The sequence below is a fragment of the Colobus angolensis genome, unplaced genomic scaffold, assembly GCF_000951035.1.
Source record: "Colobus angolensis palliatus isolate OR3802 unplaced genomic scaffold, Cang.pa_1.0 Scaffold51, whole genome shotgun sequence".
NCBI lineage: Eukaryota > Metazoa > Chordata > Mammalia > Primates > Cercopithecidae > Colobus > Colobus angolensis.
This window is the reverse complement of record NW_012118599.1, coordinates 11,115,064-11,128,190: the sequence shown is the minus strand read 5'-3', so window position 1 is coordinate 11,128,190 and position 13,127 is coordinate 11,115,064. Positions and strand designations below refer to the sequence as shown.

General features: G+C 41.2%; 1 protein-coding gene across 1 annotated transcript in view; it reads right to left on the bottom strand.

Annotated features, from left to right (window-relative positions):
• Positions 1-6,879: 6,879 nt before the first annotated feature.
• Positions 6,880-13,127, bottom strand: part of CLIC5 (chloride intracellular channel 5) — a 112,700-nt gene continuing 106,452 nt past the window's right edge. The window contains exon 6 of the mRNA XM_011960300.1: positions 6,880-11,661. Within this exon, the coding sequence (XP_011815690.1) occupies positions 11,494-11,661 (168 nt within the window). The 3' untranslated portion in view covers positions 6,880-11,493. The remainder of the gene's footprint in view (positions 11,662-13,127) is intronic.

The window sequence follows — 13,127 nt, the reverse complement described above, 5'->3', positions numbered from 1 at the left end:
AAAAAAAAAAAAAAAAAAGGAATGTGTGTGTGGCATATGATTCATGTGTAAGTGTGTATATACACATGGCAATTTTCTGGGAGCAAATGAAATAAATTGTTAACAGTGATGAGCTCTGGGAAGAGGGGTGAGAATGTTTAGGGTAGGAGAGTTGCCTTCTTTTCATTGCAATGACTTTTGAATTGCATGACTTTTACTGTGTGTATGTGTTTTCCTTTTTGAATTAAAAATATAAATAAATAAATGTACAACTGTACAATGCAGATTATACACCTGTAAAACAAACAACTGAGAAAACTATATGTACTTATAAAGAACTGTCTCCAAGATACATTGTGAAGCAATTTTTATTTTTAATTTTAGCTACTACAGGGTTTCCCATACTGTGTGCTACCTAGTTTACATTATATCTGGAGATCAACTCACAAAGTTTTTCACAACTTTCTGTTTGATCATATCACATCTCTGCCTTCCTGACTGAGGAAAACTATTGTTTGTTGCAGTCTGTTTTCCTCACCTATGAGACTTGATGGCAGTCTTTGGGTTGAAATCCTAGCTCTTATTGCTTGTGAACATAAGCAACTGTTGTGGGCCTCAGACTGTATCTGTAAATAAGAAAATAGATATGGTACAGGAATGTTGTAAGAATGTGAGATAATATAAGTATGTACTACTTACCATATGAGGACCACCTTTAACACAACGTGTGATATGGCAGTTGGAACTGCAGAAAGGAGTGACCACACCTTGGTTTTGCACCAGGAGAGGTGAAGTGTTTTGTGTCATGGCCAAGAATGTTCTAGAGGAAGCCCAGTGTTTGGCTGGTCTTTTTGGACTCAGTAGTCTCAGACCAGTATCTCAAAGGATGAGCCACAACTGATAGTTCAGAATTTATGATCCTGTGGGTGTAGTGTGGGCTTTGTTCTTGCCTGTATGGAGGCATTTCACTGCCCCTCTTAGAGGAGCTTATTTCCATGATGCAACCATGTGTTTTATCTGGTGGCTTCACTCTCAGGATGCCTCCTGTTGTCAATTTTTGCCTTCAGTGCATTAGGCATATGTTTGAATCCATATTTATGAACAATGTTTTTCAAAATAGTGAGTTAAAATGTCCATGTTGTCTTTCTTCATCTTTACAGAGTTAAAGGAAAAATAACTGCCTTTCCATATTCTTTCCATGTTAGAGCTGCACAGAGTTCTCAGTGCAGCTCTAGGTCAAGTGGTCTTACTGATTATCTAGTTGGCTTTCCGCCTTGATGCATTTATAGGAGATTTTATTATTGACTTTGGAGCTCCTTGCAAGGTACTCCAAAAAAGCATTTTAAAATAGTCTCCAGTGGGCAGTTTACATTTTAACTGCTCCTTTCATTATCTTCCTCAACACCCTTATACAGTTCCCTTTTCTAGAATTAAATAACCACACGCTAGCTTTTGGGCTCCATGTCTCTTTTGGATGTTGAACTTGGCCCTGTTGTCATCTTTATTATGTTGTGGTTCAGCGAGAGTCTCATGCTCTTTCACATTCACCACCTTTCTCCTAGTTTTTGTTTTCATGTTATATGACAACTTGATAAATCAAGGGCCAAATATATAGTGCCATCCTGTTTTTTTTTTTTTTTTTTAAGAATTCCTTTGAGAATCACTGTCAATGTGATAAGAGGCAGAACTGTGTGATACATAAGAACGTGGGTGCAAGAAGAAAGATTGAAGACCATTATTTTCCGAAAGTCCTGTGGTTCCAGGTGAATGTAAAGTCTCCTACACCATTAATTAATTTAGGATTTAAAACTGAAGATCTGCCTGTCTCTTGGGTCTTACTTTCGAGGCTTTGCAGACCATTTTTCTAGAAATATAGACTCTGATTTCAGGTTCTCTTGCTTCACTTTCCTATATCACACTTCCACAAACCCCAGGACAGGGCCTGCCAGCTCTCCAGGTTTCTTTTCTCTCATCCACACTCATCTTCCTTAATGGCAGCCTGATCGATCTTATGCTGAAGGCCAAGAGCTCAATGAATTGTGAGAATTTCTGGTGGAATTTCTTGGTAGAAAATAGCTCTTCACAAGTCCAATACTAATGTTTCCAAAGCTGTAAGTCAGAGAGAACTCCCTACCCCCACAACACATATATACCCCTTTCCATAATATGCTCCTAGTACCCTTGAGACTATAACGGGGGGTATACACTGGGTTTGACCTAAAATGGTAATCCTTATGTGGACTAAAAAAAGAAATTTTTTCTTTTTCTAATTTTCTTATGTTTTAGTTAAAGAAAGAACCTATGTTTTGCCGTCTACTTCAAAATATGCCGAAAGGGAGCAACAACTGCCATAAGAACCAGTTCATACTCAACTCATCCCATGGTGTGGCAGTCTCATGGACATGTAGCTAAGTTACAGGGGAGGAAACTAGCACACTTGTGTCTGAGAAAGAGAGAACCTAATGATAGTGAAGAAAGTGGAATTGTGTCCTTGGGAAAGATCTTCAACACGTGATTAAATAAAGAGACAACCATGAGGTGTGTTTCACTTATCCATTTTAGTGGAGTTTGAAAAATAACACATCTCAATACTGATGATGTTGTGAGAAAATAAGCACTTGTATTCTGCTGGTGAGGGAGTAACTTGGAACAATCTGGAGGTAAATTTAGCAATCTATCTCAAGAGCCTTACAATAGATGTGCCTTTTGACTTAGCAATTCCACCTCCAGAAATCTATTCTAAGGGAAAAATAGACATAATGAGGAAGCCAGCTTATTGGTACTCCATTATAGCATCAATTATAAGAGTAAAAAATTAGAGTGACCCTAAGGGCCAAATAATAAGGAACTGGTTAAATGTATTGTAGTACACAAGAATGATGTTATAGATGAAAAAGGGCATGGAAAGATATTCACGATGTATGCATGAGAAAAAATCCCATTAACAAAAGTGTGTAGAGTGTTGGCTAATGATAATTCTCAGAAAAGACGGCTAGAAAAACTTGTTGACCAAGAAAAGCTAAGTTTATCAGATTTATTTTAACACAGAAGAACACCTCCTTGACAGAGTCTTAGTAGCACATCAGAAGGGAAGGATATTTACAGGTTCTTAGGGCCATTTAGGGCCAAATGATTTTAAGGTGGGTCTTGAAAGGCAGAAAATGGGCTGGAATTGGGCAAAGTTTATAATGAAAAAGCTTTGAATCAATGGGCGCTATAAGGTGAGGTCTTAAACAGTTATTATTGAGCAAGCTGTAGGTCTTGATAAGTAAGCAAATATTTCCTGGAGAAAGGTGCAAGTTGTTTGTTTTGTCTGGTCCTAGTATTGTTTGGCATAGAAACAGAAAAATATATTTGCCCCAGAATTGTTTATCACGGGGACAGGAAGGTACATTAGGTTCAGTTCTCAATATTAGCTCTCGTTTTGTTAAAAAACAGTATTCATATTTGTATTTATATCTCACTAGAAAAAGTCTGGGAAAATAATTATTTACAAATTAAAGGTGGTTATCTGTGGGCAGAAGGATTACCAGTATAATTTATTTATTTTTTATTTCTTATCTGTATTTTCAAAATTTTCCCTGATGAACCTATATGCAGAAAAAAGATGCATTTGTTTAAACCTTATTTAGCTAGATAATTCTAGGACTACGGCATCCAGAATCACCCTCACCTCAAAGCTTCTAACCTGTTTCTAAATATAACACCTAATCTAGGCACAATTCTGTGGCTAATTTGGACAACTGACTAAATTATTAACTCATCAGAACCATGTGATAAAATGAGCTTAGGTAGCTTTTGATTTTTTTCAGCCAGACAGACAAATGCTGTACACACTATTTTAGAAGGATTCATTCTTCAGAAGCACCTTGGAAGCATATTTAACAAACACAGACACCTATTTCTCTCCTTAGCTCTCCGTTTTCACTCTATTTTCAGAATTATGGTACAGTGGGTGTCAGGGACTAGAAGGAAATGAAGAGTGAGATCCAAGGCGAACCCAGAAGTCTGCAATAGTGTCTCATGATCTCTCCAGTCAACCACTAATAAATACTTTTGAGCATCTAATATTTGCTGAGTGCTAGACAAGGTGAGACACAGCACAAAAATTGAATAACCTGCACTCTATCTCTTAAAGGAGCTTAGTTTTTAATTGGGGACAGGGTGGTAACAGTGACTAACACACAGGAAACAATTCTAGACAGACTGAAAATGGTGTGAAACCAAGCACTGCTCCACAGATGGAATAGTACTGGGTTCTACACTGGTCTCTATTATGGCATTTGTATTATGCATCTTAGCAGTCTAGACTCCAAGGCCTATATGAATTTGGAAATAAGAGTGGGGCATTGAGATATTCTAGTTAAAGGAGGATTACATTGAAACTTGCTTTTCTCATCTCCACTTTTTTTAATTAAAAATCTTCCCAAATTTTGGCTATGCTTTACTTTTTGCATAAATAAATGCAGCTGAATGAACCCAATTGCAGGGCCTCAGAGTCATGTTTATTGCACATGGATGTCGATTTCAGTGAATCTAGGTAGAAAGATAGGAGACCCAATGTAAATTGACTCCAAGTCATACTCTGAAATTTACTTTAAAAGAAGAAACTCACATAGACAAATACCTCATGGCCGTGTATTTTCTGGTTATTGGCTTCTTTCCATTAAAGAAGACCACAGAGTGACCTCTCAATAGATTGAATGTTCCAATTGGTTGAAATGTCATTCCACTTAAAATAATCCTTTATTACCAAAAAGTACTCTTCATCAGAAACTGTATAATCTCATAGCCAAGGAGACTTCGTAACTCCCTTCAGGAAACTGAGGCCCAGAAAGGAGCCTTGCTCAAGGCCACATATTAGTTTAATGATGGACCTGGGAGTCAAATTCTCATTTCTTTGTTTTCAATCCTGAGCTTCCTACCTCTCCAGTCCTATACTCCATGCTTTTTCCCACAAGGTAAAACTTACAGGGGGCTCTGGGTAGTTGCTAGACATAAAATAAAAATAAAAGAAATAAATAAAAGAAGCGTAGGTCACAACACCTTTGAGTGTAATGAGATACTCTCATTTCCAACGTTACTTCTCTGGAATCTTGTCTGGAATAGGACTTAGTCTTCCTCAATGCTAGACACAGTCACTGCCATCCTGTGCCCCTTGGTTTCTTCATAGCACCGTTAAGGAAACCAAGACACAGAGAGATGATGTCTCCCATGCTCCCAGCTCTTGGTCAGCCTGGAGAGCAGATGCCCTGCGTTCACACAGTGGAAGCCTGGGACGCCTACTGGGTGAGCAGTCTGATGATCTAACTGGCTATTAAAAAAATAACCACCACAACTAACTTGGCTAATATACCACTTAGAATGCCTTGGGTCACTCGTGGGGCAAAAGAAAATCACCTTCAAACAATCTGGGATGAATTACAGAACAGGAAATCCAGAGTTAGGACCAGTTTCAGGGTTTGTTGATTTAGCAACTCTGTGGTCAAATCAAGGACCCAGGTTCTGTCTCTGTCTATTGCTGTGTTTTGTAGCATGTTGGCTTTGCCCTGAGGCTGCTACCCTCTCAGGGTCCCCAGAGGACAGCAGCACTTCCAGGCCTCATACCCACATCCAGAAGCAGTGACTTAAGGAGTAACTTTCTTAAGAACAAGGGGATCTTTCTCAGAAGCTCCTGAGCAAATCTCCCTTCACAATACTGGGCGGAACTTGGTCAGGAGCCCACTTTGAAACCAACTACAGCCAGCAGGATGGCCCAGATCATTTGTGCTTTACCCTTGGAACTGGGGATGAAATCACCCTTGCTTCAGTCATCTGAGTAGTGTGGGGGAGTACGGAGGAGGGAGGTGGTGGACTCCTGACCCAATCAGAGCTCTGCCTGTGGAAGATGTGAGTCGGGATGGTGGGGTGACCACCAGCTGCATCTGCTGCACCTGCCTTGAGCCCCTCCCATCAGGCTACCCCTCCCATCAGGATCCACCCCTGGGTCTGCTGTTTCATCTATTCCAAGGTAATGAAGTGCTGTTATGACTGAGTCTAGAGGACACAAGAGACAGCCGAGAACTTTGTACCCTTTAGCAATGTGAATGCTCACAGAAGTCTTCATCAGATGTCACTTTGGCTTCAGGCAAAGCTTACTAAGGACTCTGGGAACCTGAACCCAGAGTCAGTGATGTGGTGTTGAGAGTAGGGATTTCAGCCCAGGAATGCTGACAGGGCTACATAAGCCACTGAGAGCCAACAGAGAGCTCTGGGCACAAGAAGAACGATATTTTAAGGAATTCTTTAAATCATACCTGGGCTGTCACTGTTGATCTACCTCTATGGATGACAATGCAGATGGGAAATATGAAACACTGAAAGGGCATCAGTATAATTTTTTACCTAGCCCAAGTATTATGAAAGAACGTTTATTTAGCCTGGCAAAAAAAAAAAAAATGGTTTTAGGATGGCTGGTTCACAAACTTTATGCTTTTCCTTTTCTTCTTACTCCTTTCCATTTGCTTTTGATTTTTTTGTTTTGTTTTGTTTTGTTTGAGAGGGAGTCTTGCTCTGTTGCTGTCACTCAGGCTGGAGTGCAGTGGTGTGATCTCAGCTCACTGCAGCCTCCACCTCCCAGGTTCAAGCAGTTCTCCTGCCTCAGCCTCCAAAGTAGCTGGGATTACAGTCGGATCACTTGAGGTCAGGAGTTCGAGATCAGCCTGGCTAACATGGTGAAACCCCATCTCTACTAAAATATAAAAATTATTCAGGCGTGCTTTTGATTTTTAAAAAAGAGTAAACATTTTCCTTTATAATGGGAAAATAAATTAACCTTTATGTGGAAAAAAAGGTACTTCATACTTGTCATCTAAAACAGCATAGGAAATCCCCACCTCAAATAAGAAGTTAGATGACCACTTTTGTAATATGTGAAAATAAACCAACTTTATTTGAATCAGTCAATACCAATCAAGACTGGAACACAAATTTGTAATTGGTTCAGATTCATGAGGAAAACACTCAGCTGTATCTTCATTAAAAGGTATTTTACATTTTTTCAGGCTTGAAAGCAAGTCCTGTTATTTCATCACCACAGTTAAAGGTCTCGAGAAAATCAAGTGACTATCATTTGGAGTGTCTGTGTAAAATGAAGCACTTGCTCTTTTACAAAAGCTAAGCATCTTTTGTTAAGTTAGTTAATTCCCCACCTTATAAAATGGAACAACAAGGTGGTCAGGAAAGTAAGACAAATTCAAACATCAGTTGGATATTTTATATTTTAAATATGTGTATAGTCAATATTGTGAAATCTCTAACTCTACATAAAATACTTTAGATGACTGGATCCTTAAAAGTACATTTTACCAAAAACAGATTGCCTCTATAGAAACACAGAATAACCCAAACCTTATATTGAGGCAATGTATTTTATTTATTTTTGGTTGCAAGAGAGGAATTGGATCTATTTCTTTAAATAACGTTAAATGAAATTATGTACATATTGGATCATACATAATTATGAATCGAAAGTATCCTGACACTAAGCTGGGAGACACATACTGACAAAGGAGAAGAAAGTGTGTTCACGAGGAGGGCACATGTTGCTTGCTTTGAATGATAAAGAGAAATGGATAGAAGACAATGGGGCTGTGTGCAGCAGGTCCTGTTCACTTAAGTTCTCATAACATCAGAATCAGGGTGCTTCACATGCACACGTCTTCCTCTGATGCTTTTTTAAAGATTCTCCTTAATGTCATTTAAAAAAATAAGAAAGTGATCCCTTGGGAATCATTGTACGTAGTTTTAACCATGAATTAACATTTCCTCTTTCCAAGGAGGATGACACCAGCATCTTGATTCACTGTGCAATGAGATGACCCCTGGCCAGTGGGCATTGAGACAAGTCACAGAAGTACTTACCGAATACCTACCTGCTGCTTCTAGATCAGTTTAATTTTAGACACAGTCTCTCACAGTGATGCTAAACTCTTTATAAGGTCGACCTGCACATTCTTGCCTCTGCCTCCCTCTTAATTCTATTTGTCCAGGCCTTGCTGATTTCTGGGAATCTCATATGGTCAAGATCTATTTCAGGCATGACCCATCTTATGACAATTCAAGATGCTTGGTATTGTCTGTGGAGTGGCCATGGGGCACAGAACTGTGAAGAGCTTCTGTTGTTTCATTTGACGAGGGCCTGAAAAGGCAGCCTGGGAAACCTCACTCTTGGTGTGGCCTTTTTCTGATAAGATCAAGACTTCGCTGGCCCCACCAGCACAAGAAGGTGACGCTGAGGACAGGCCCATTTCCCAAGCTAAAACTAGTTTGGGATCGTGTGGCCAATAAGCTGATGGACTGTGTTTCCGACATTTCAGCTCATTTGCTTAGTGCTAGGTCACTCTACCTCTTGTTTAAAAGAATATAGCCATGCTTACATCTGTGACTGAATTTATCAAGCATTTGACTTTCTTTATCAGGAGCTGAAGAAGCTGTGCTCTGGATCCATCATGATTTTACTTATCCAGCTTACTTTTTATAGTTGTTAAGCTCTTACTCAATACCTTCTCTCTGGGCCAACCTCAGAAGCAGGCAGTGCTGAATAGATGGTGAATTCAACTCAGTCATTCTGAGTTTAACTCTTGCTTCTCTCTTCGTCTCCCACTACCCTGCTTCCCCCACCCCCAATAGTGCTGTGCAAGTCAAAGGAGATAAATAAATACAAAATAAAATAAGATCTCCACACAAATACATCCCCTTTCTGTGCCACCAAAATGCTTTCTGAGCGATTCGTATTCATTCAGGACCAATGACAAGGAAGCCTCCTACCCTATAGCTGTGTAGTGTGGGGTCCCAAATGCAGACCCTCCCATGCTCCCTGAGTTGTTCTTGGGCCACCTAAGGCCCTCACCACACTGTTGCTGAGACATGATGTGCTGCACATATGATAAGAAGCCTAGACAGGCTGAAGCATTTGGAGAAAGATCTCTTTTGAAAAAAAAAAAAAAAGGAAGGTAATGTTAATAGTATTGTTACTTTAATATAACATAATAAATCTAGTCATAAGACACCATAACTCTTAGTCCACAGTCACTTTCGTTATATGACAAACCAGTGCTGAAATATGAAGATATTTCTGAATTAAGGACCCAGAAGTGCCTTCCTTCTGTAACTCCTCCCTCTCTTTTTAAATGGCTATAATTGGTCATATAACATCCCCACCTCCTTGCCTTAATATATTTATCTCTGTAAAACTAACTCAACCACAAGAAGGGACATCTAGAAACAGCAATATTGATTTGGTTTGGCCTCTTTGTTCTTAAGGACTTGCCAGTTGCTGAATTCTGAACATCCAATCCGAGTCCTTGGAATTCTGCAGCCTTCTCTGGGGTGGAGTCGCCTCACCGGACGCTTGGTTCTGTTTTCTCTGTGGCAATTGGCTATGATTCACAGATGTGTTTCCAGAACAGCCCAACTGTGGGTCTCAGGGAAGTAAACTGCCTCTTAGGTCATCTTGCCTGTGCTGTAAATTCGGGGAAGGATTTCTGAGTACAGCAGGATTTCACACTAATTAAAAGGTCTTCGGGATCATTCCAGCCCTCATTCCCCAGGAGGCTAGTTTGGGGCTTTTCCCTACAGTAAAAAAGGACTGTTTCCTCACCAGTTCTCCTTGTTAAACATCTCCAGGGCACAGTTTCCAGGGGGACCTGGAAAGGTTCCTTTAGAGGTGGAAATGAATCAACTCATTCTGTCTTTTCAAAGCTTTCTCAGGCTTATAAAGTGTCCTACTGAGAAAGTTCCTCTTCCTCAGTGGGCTCTAGGAGGCCTCCTGCTTCCTCTCCTCTGATTTGATCAATGGGTCACCTTTTTTCCTCAGAGATCCCTGGAGGCAGGTAGGTCCAGGGATTGCTTGGGTTAGAATTTGTTGATGTTTCTATGGAAAGGACCCGTGCTGTCCTGCCCTTGCTGAGAAATGAGCCAAGTCCAGGGGCTTTCCGGCACTTGGGAGCCTCACCCTTTCCCAGTGAACACCATAGAAGGGGGATTGTTGAAGGTAAGGGCCTGTGGCAAATGGATTTTCTCACTGGGCGTTCACTGGGAGAGGGAGTTGATGAGAGCATTTTTCTTAGTTTCCTCTGCGCAGGTCCCCAAGCTTGGGCTGGGTAAGCTTTTTAGGAGATGAAACTCAAGGAGAATGACAAAAGAGTGAAATATTAGCTTAAAAATTTTTCCTTTTTTTAAATCTGGCAGTTAAGTCTGATTGTAGGAAAATTAACCCAGATGGGTCTATATTTTTCTTCAAGTTCAAACCACATGGTTTTCTAGTCAGAAAGGCTCATGGACTTTCTTCCTAAGGTGTTCCATGATCAGACCACCTCCTAAATGTGGCTCTTACCCATTATAGGCTACAGCCGAATCAGGCAGGAGCAACTGCTGGAGAGCACCCAGCCGACAGACCTGCATTCCAGAAGCAGCTTGGAGAAACCGGGAAGACGTTTTTGGCCCGTTCTTGGGTTTTTACTGTACGGTTAGCAGTTACATGACGCCACCAGTCCAAGACTTAGATCATGAGAGAAGACCTTTTTAAAAGTTTACCAGGGAACATCAAGAGTCATAAAGAACTCTTCACCCATCCCTCCTCCTCCCACTCCCATCCACTTTCTCATAGCTCAAAAACCACTCACTGGTAAGCACAGTCAAACCCAGGCCTGTAATCACCACTGAAACAACTACTCCTAAGCAAGCAAACCCCATGGCTGGTAGACCCCGTGGGCCTTTTGGCATCAACACTGCTCCCCTCCCCTCCCATCCCAGTCACTGCAGTTTAGAATTGCATGCCAATTTCCTTTTCTGGCAGGACCTGGACAGCATGGAAGCCAGGGACAGCATGGGCCAGGTGCGCAGCAGCAGCACAGCATTCCTGGCACTGCAACAAACTGAGACTGTGTCTCAAGTGACTTTCCAGTCTGGCCCTTAGTGCCCAATAACCGGAGCGTCAGAAGTAGTGAGACTGAAGCTGTGTTGACCAGACACCCAAGTCCACAGCCAGCTCGATCCTCCTCCATTCACTCTCTCTGTGGGTAATAGATCTCTTTCTAAGAAGGATGAAGATGCATTTGTCCTTGGCCTTGTAGGTATGGACGGAGAGGAGGGTAGAAAAGGAGCTGGTGTTGCATGTTTCTAAAGCATCTGAGAAGGTATTTTGATATTGGCAGAAGAAGCCAGTAGCAATCCCATATGTGGGCTCTCCAACACTGACTGACCTCAAACATGCTGAGCCCAGATCAGGCTGGCAGGCCAAGAGGTGGACTGTGTCAATCATTTCTGCTAGATTCCTATGTGAGGAGGCCAGGGATGGTGCTGACCTTCCTGAAGGAGAGCAAGCTGGAGTTCCCATAATACCAGCAAGGATGAGGCTTGATTACAAAAAGTGTGCCTCAAGGCAGTGAGAAAGAGGAGTCTATGAAGCTGGAGTCTTAGGGGAGTGGTTCTGCGGTGTCCTTCTGCGGTGGGGATGGGACAAAATGGCTGTGCTCAGGATCGGCTGAGGCGTTTGGCGACGTCAGCGTAGGCCAACTCGATCTCACTGTCAGCTGCACAGGTGTTAGTGAACTCATCACGGGCATAGGCATTCTTGAGGTACCGCCACAGGCCTGTCATCTCAGCCGGGATATCATAGTTGCGGTATTTCTTGGCCACAATCTAAAACAGAGATGGCAGGACAGTGATGGTATGAAGGCATGAAACAAATCATTAGAAAGTGTTAGTGGCTGTCCCAGTGTGTGTGCACTGCAGGCAACCTCTGCGCATCACCACGGGCCATCAGCGATATGTTTGAAATGCAAGGTGGCAGTGCTGTCTTCTTTTTGTTTTGTTTTAATTTAATTTCTTAAGTAAATATAATTTGCCCTTTGATCTAGTGTTTCAAATTCTAGGATTTTTTTCTCAAGAAATAATCATGGATGGATACAAAGATTTAGCTACACAATTATGATCCCAGAACTATTCTGAGTAACAAAAATGGTGCACAGCACCAATGTCCAACAATATGTGAATACATACGTTACCTTACACAAATAAAATGGCATAGTGGAGGGACATTAAAAATGATGCTGCTGAGAAAATCTAGTGATATGGAAAACTCTTCAAGATAGACTATTACACTTAAAGTTCAAGTATAATGCATTTGGAGAAACATATATGATGGCTAGATGTCTATATACCTATATATTACCAGTGGTTACGTCTGATTGATATAATTACCAGCAAATTTTCTTTTCTTTTTTCTCTTATTTACTTTGTTTTACACAGGCGTCCTCATTTATAGAAGGGGGAAAAAAAACATGAAAAGCAAATTAGATATTGGAATGTATATGTAGGTTTAGACTATGACATAAGAGTAAGCAAATACTGATTTCTGTTCTCTCCCTGGTTTGCCACACTCGGAGGGGATGTGGACTGGAGAGTTCTGGAGAAATGGTATTTGCTTTGAGAGAAACAGGAGCATAGTGATTAAAATCACGGGCTCTGGATCCCAAATGACTGGATTTGCAATTATGGCTCCACTTAGCAGCTGTGTGACACTGGACAGGTTACGTAACCTCTCTGAACTCCAATTTCTTTACCTCTAAAATGGATGTAATAATAAAACCTACTTTGGAGTAATAGATTAGTTAATACACATCATATGCTTAGAGGAGTGTCTGGCACATACTAAATACTCAATAAACCTCAAGTATTATTATAATTCACTGTGACCTAGCTTGTACCCATTTGCATGCATTTTCTTAATGAGGGGAGCAGGATGGTTTCTTTAATGAGGTCTGTCTAGCTGTGGCAGCTTCATGGACCTGTGACTTGTGACCTGTGTGGTCTCACCTTGCACCACAAGAGCCCTGCTCTTGGTTTAATGCTCTGGGGTCAATATGTGGAAATTCTTAATAATTTTTAAACAGGGCCCCCCTGTTTTCACTGTGCACTAGGACCTGCACATTAACTGGTCCTCCTCTAGCTCTTCCAGGCTAGGCTAGGGTAGGGGTAACAGGAGAGTAGTATCACTTCTGGCTCCCCTCCCTCCCTCTCTTCCCTCCTTCCCTTTCTCCCTCCCTCCCTTCCTTCTTCCTTCCTTCCTTTCTTCCTTCCTTCCTTCTTTCCTTCCTTCCTTCCTC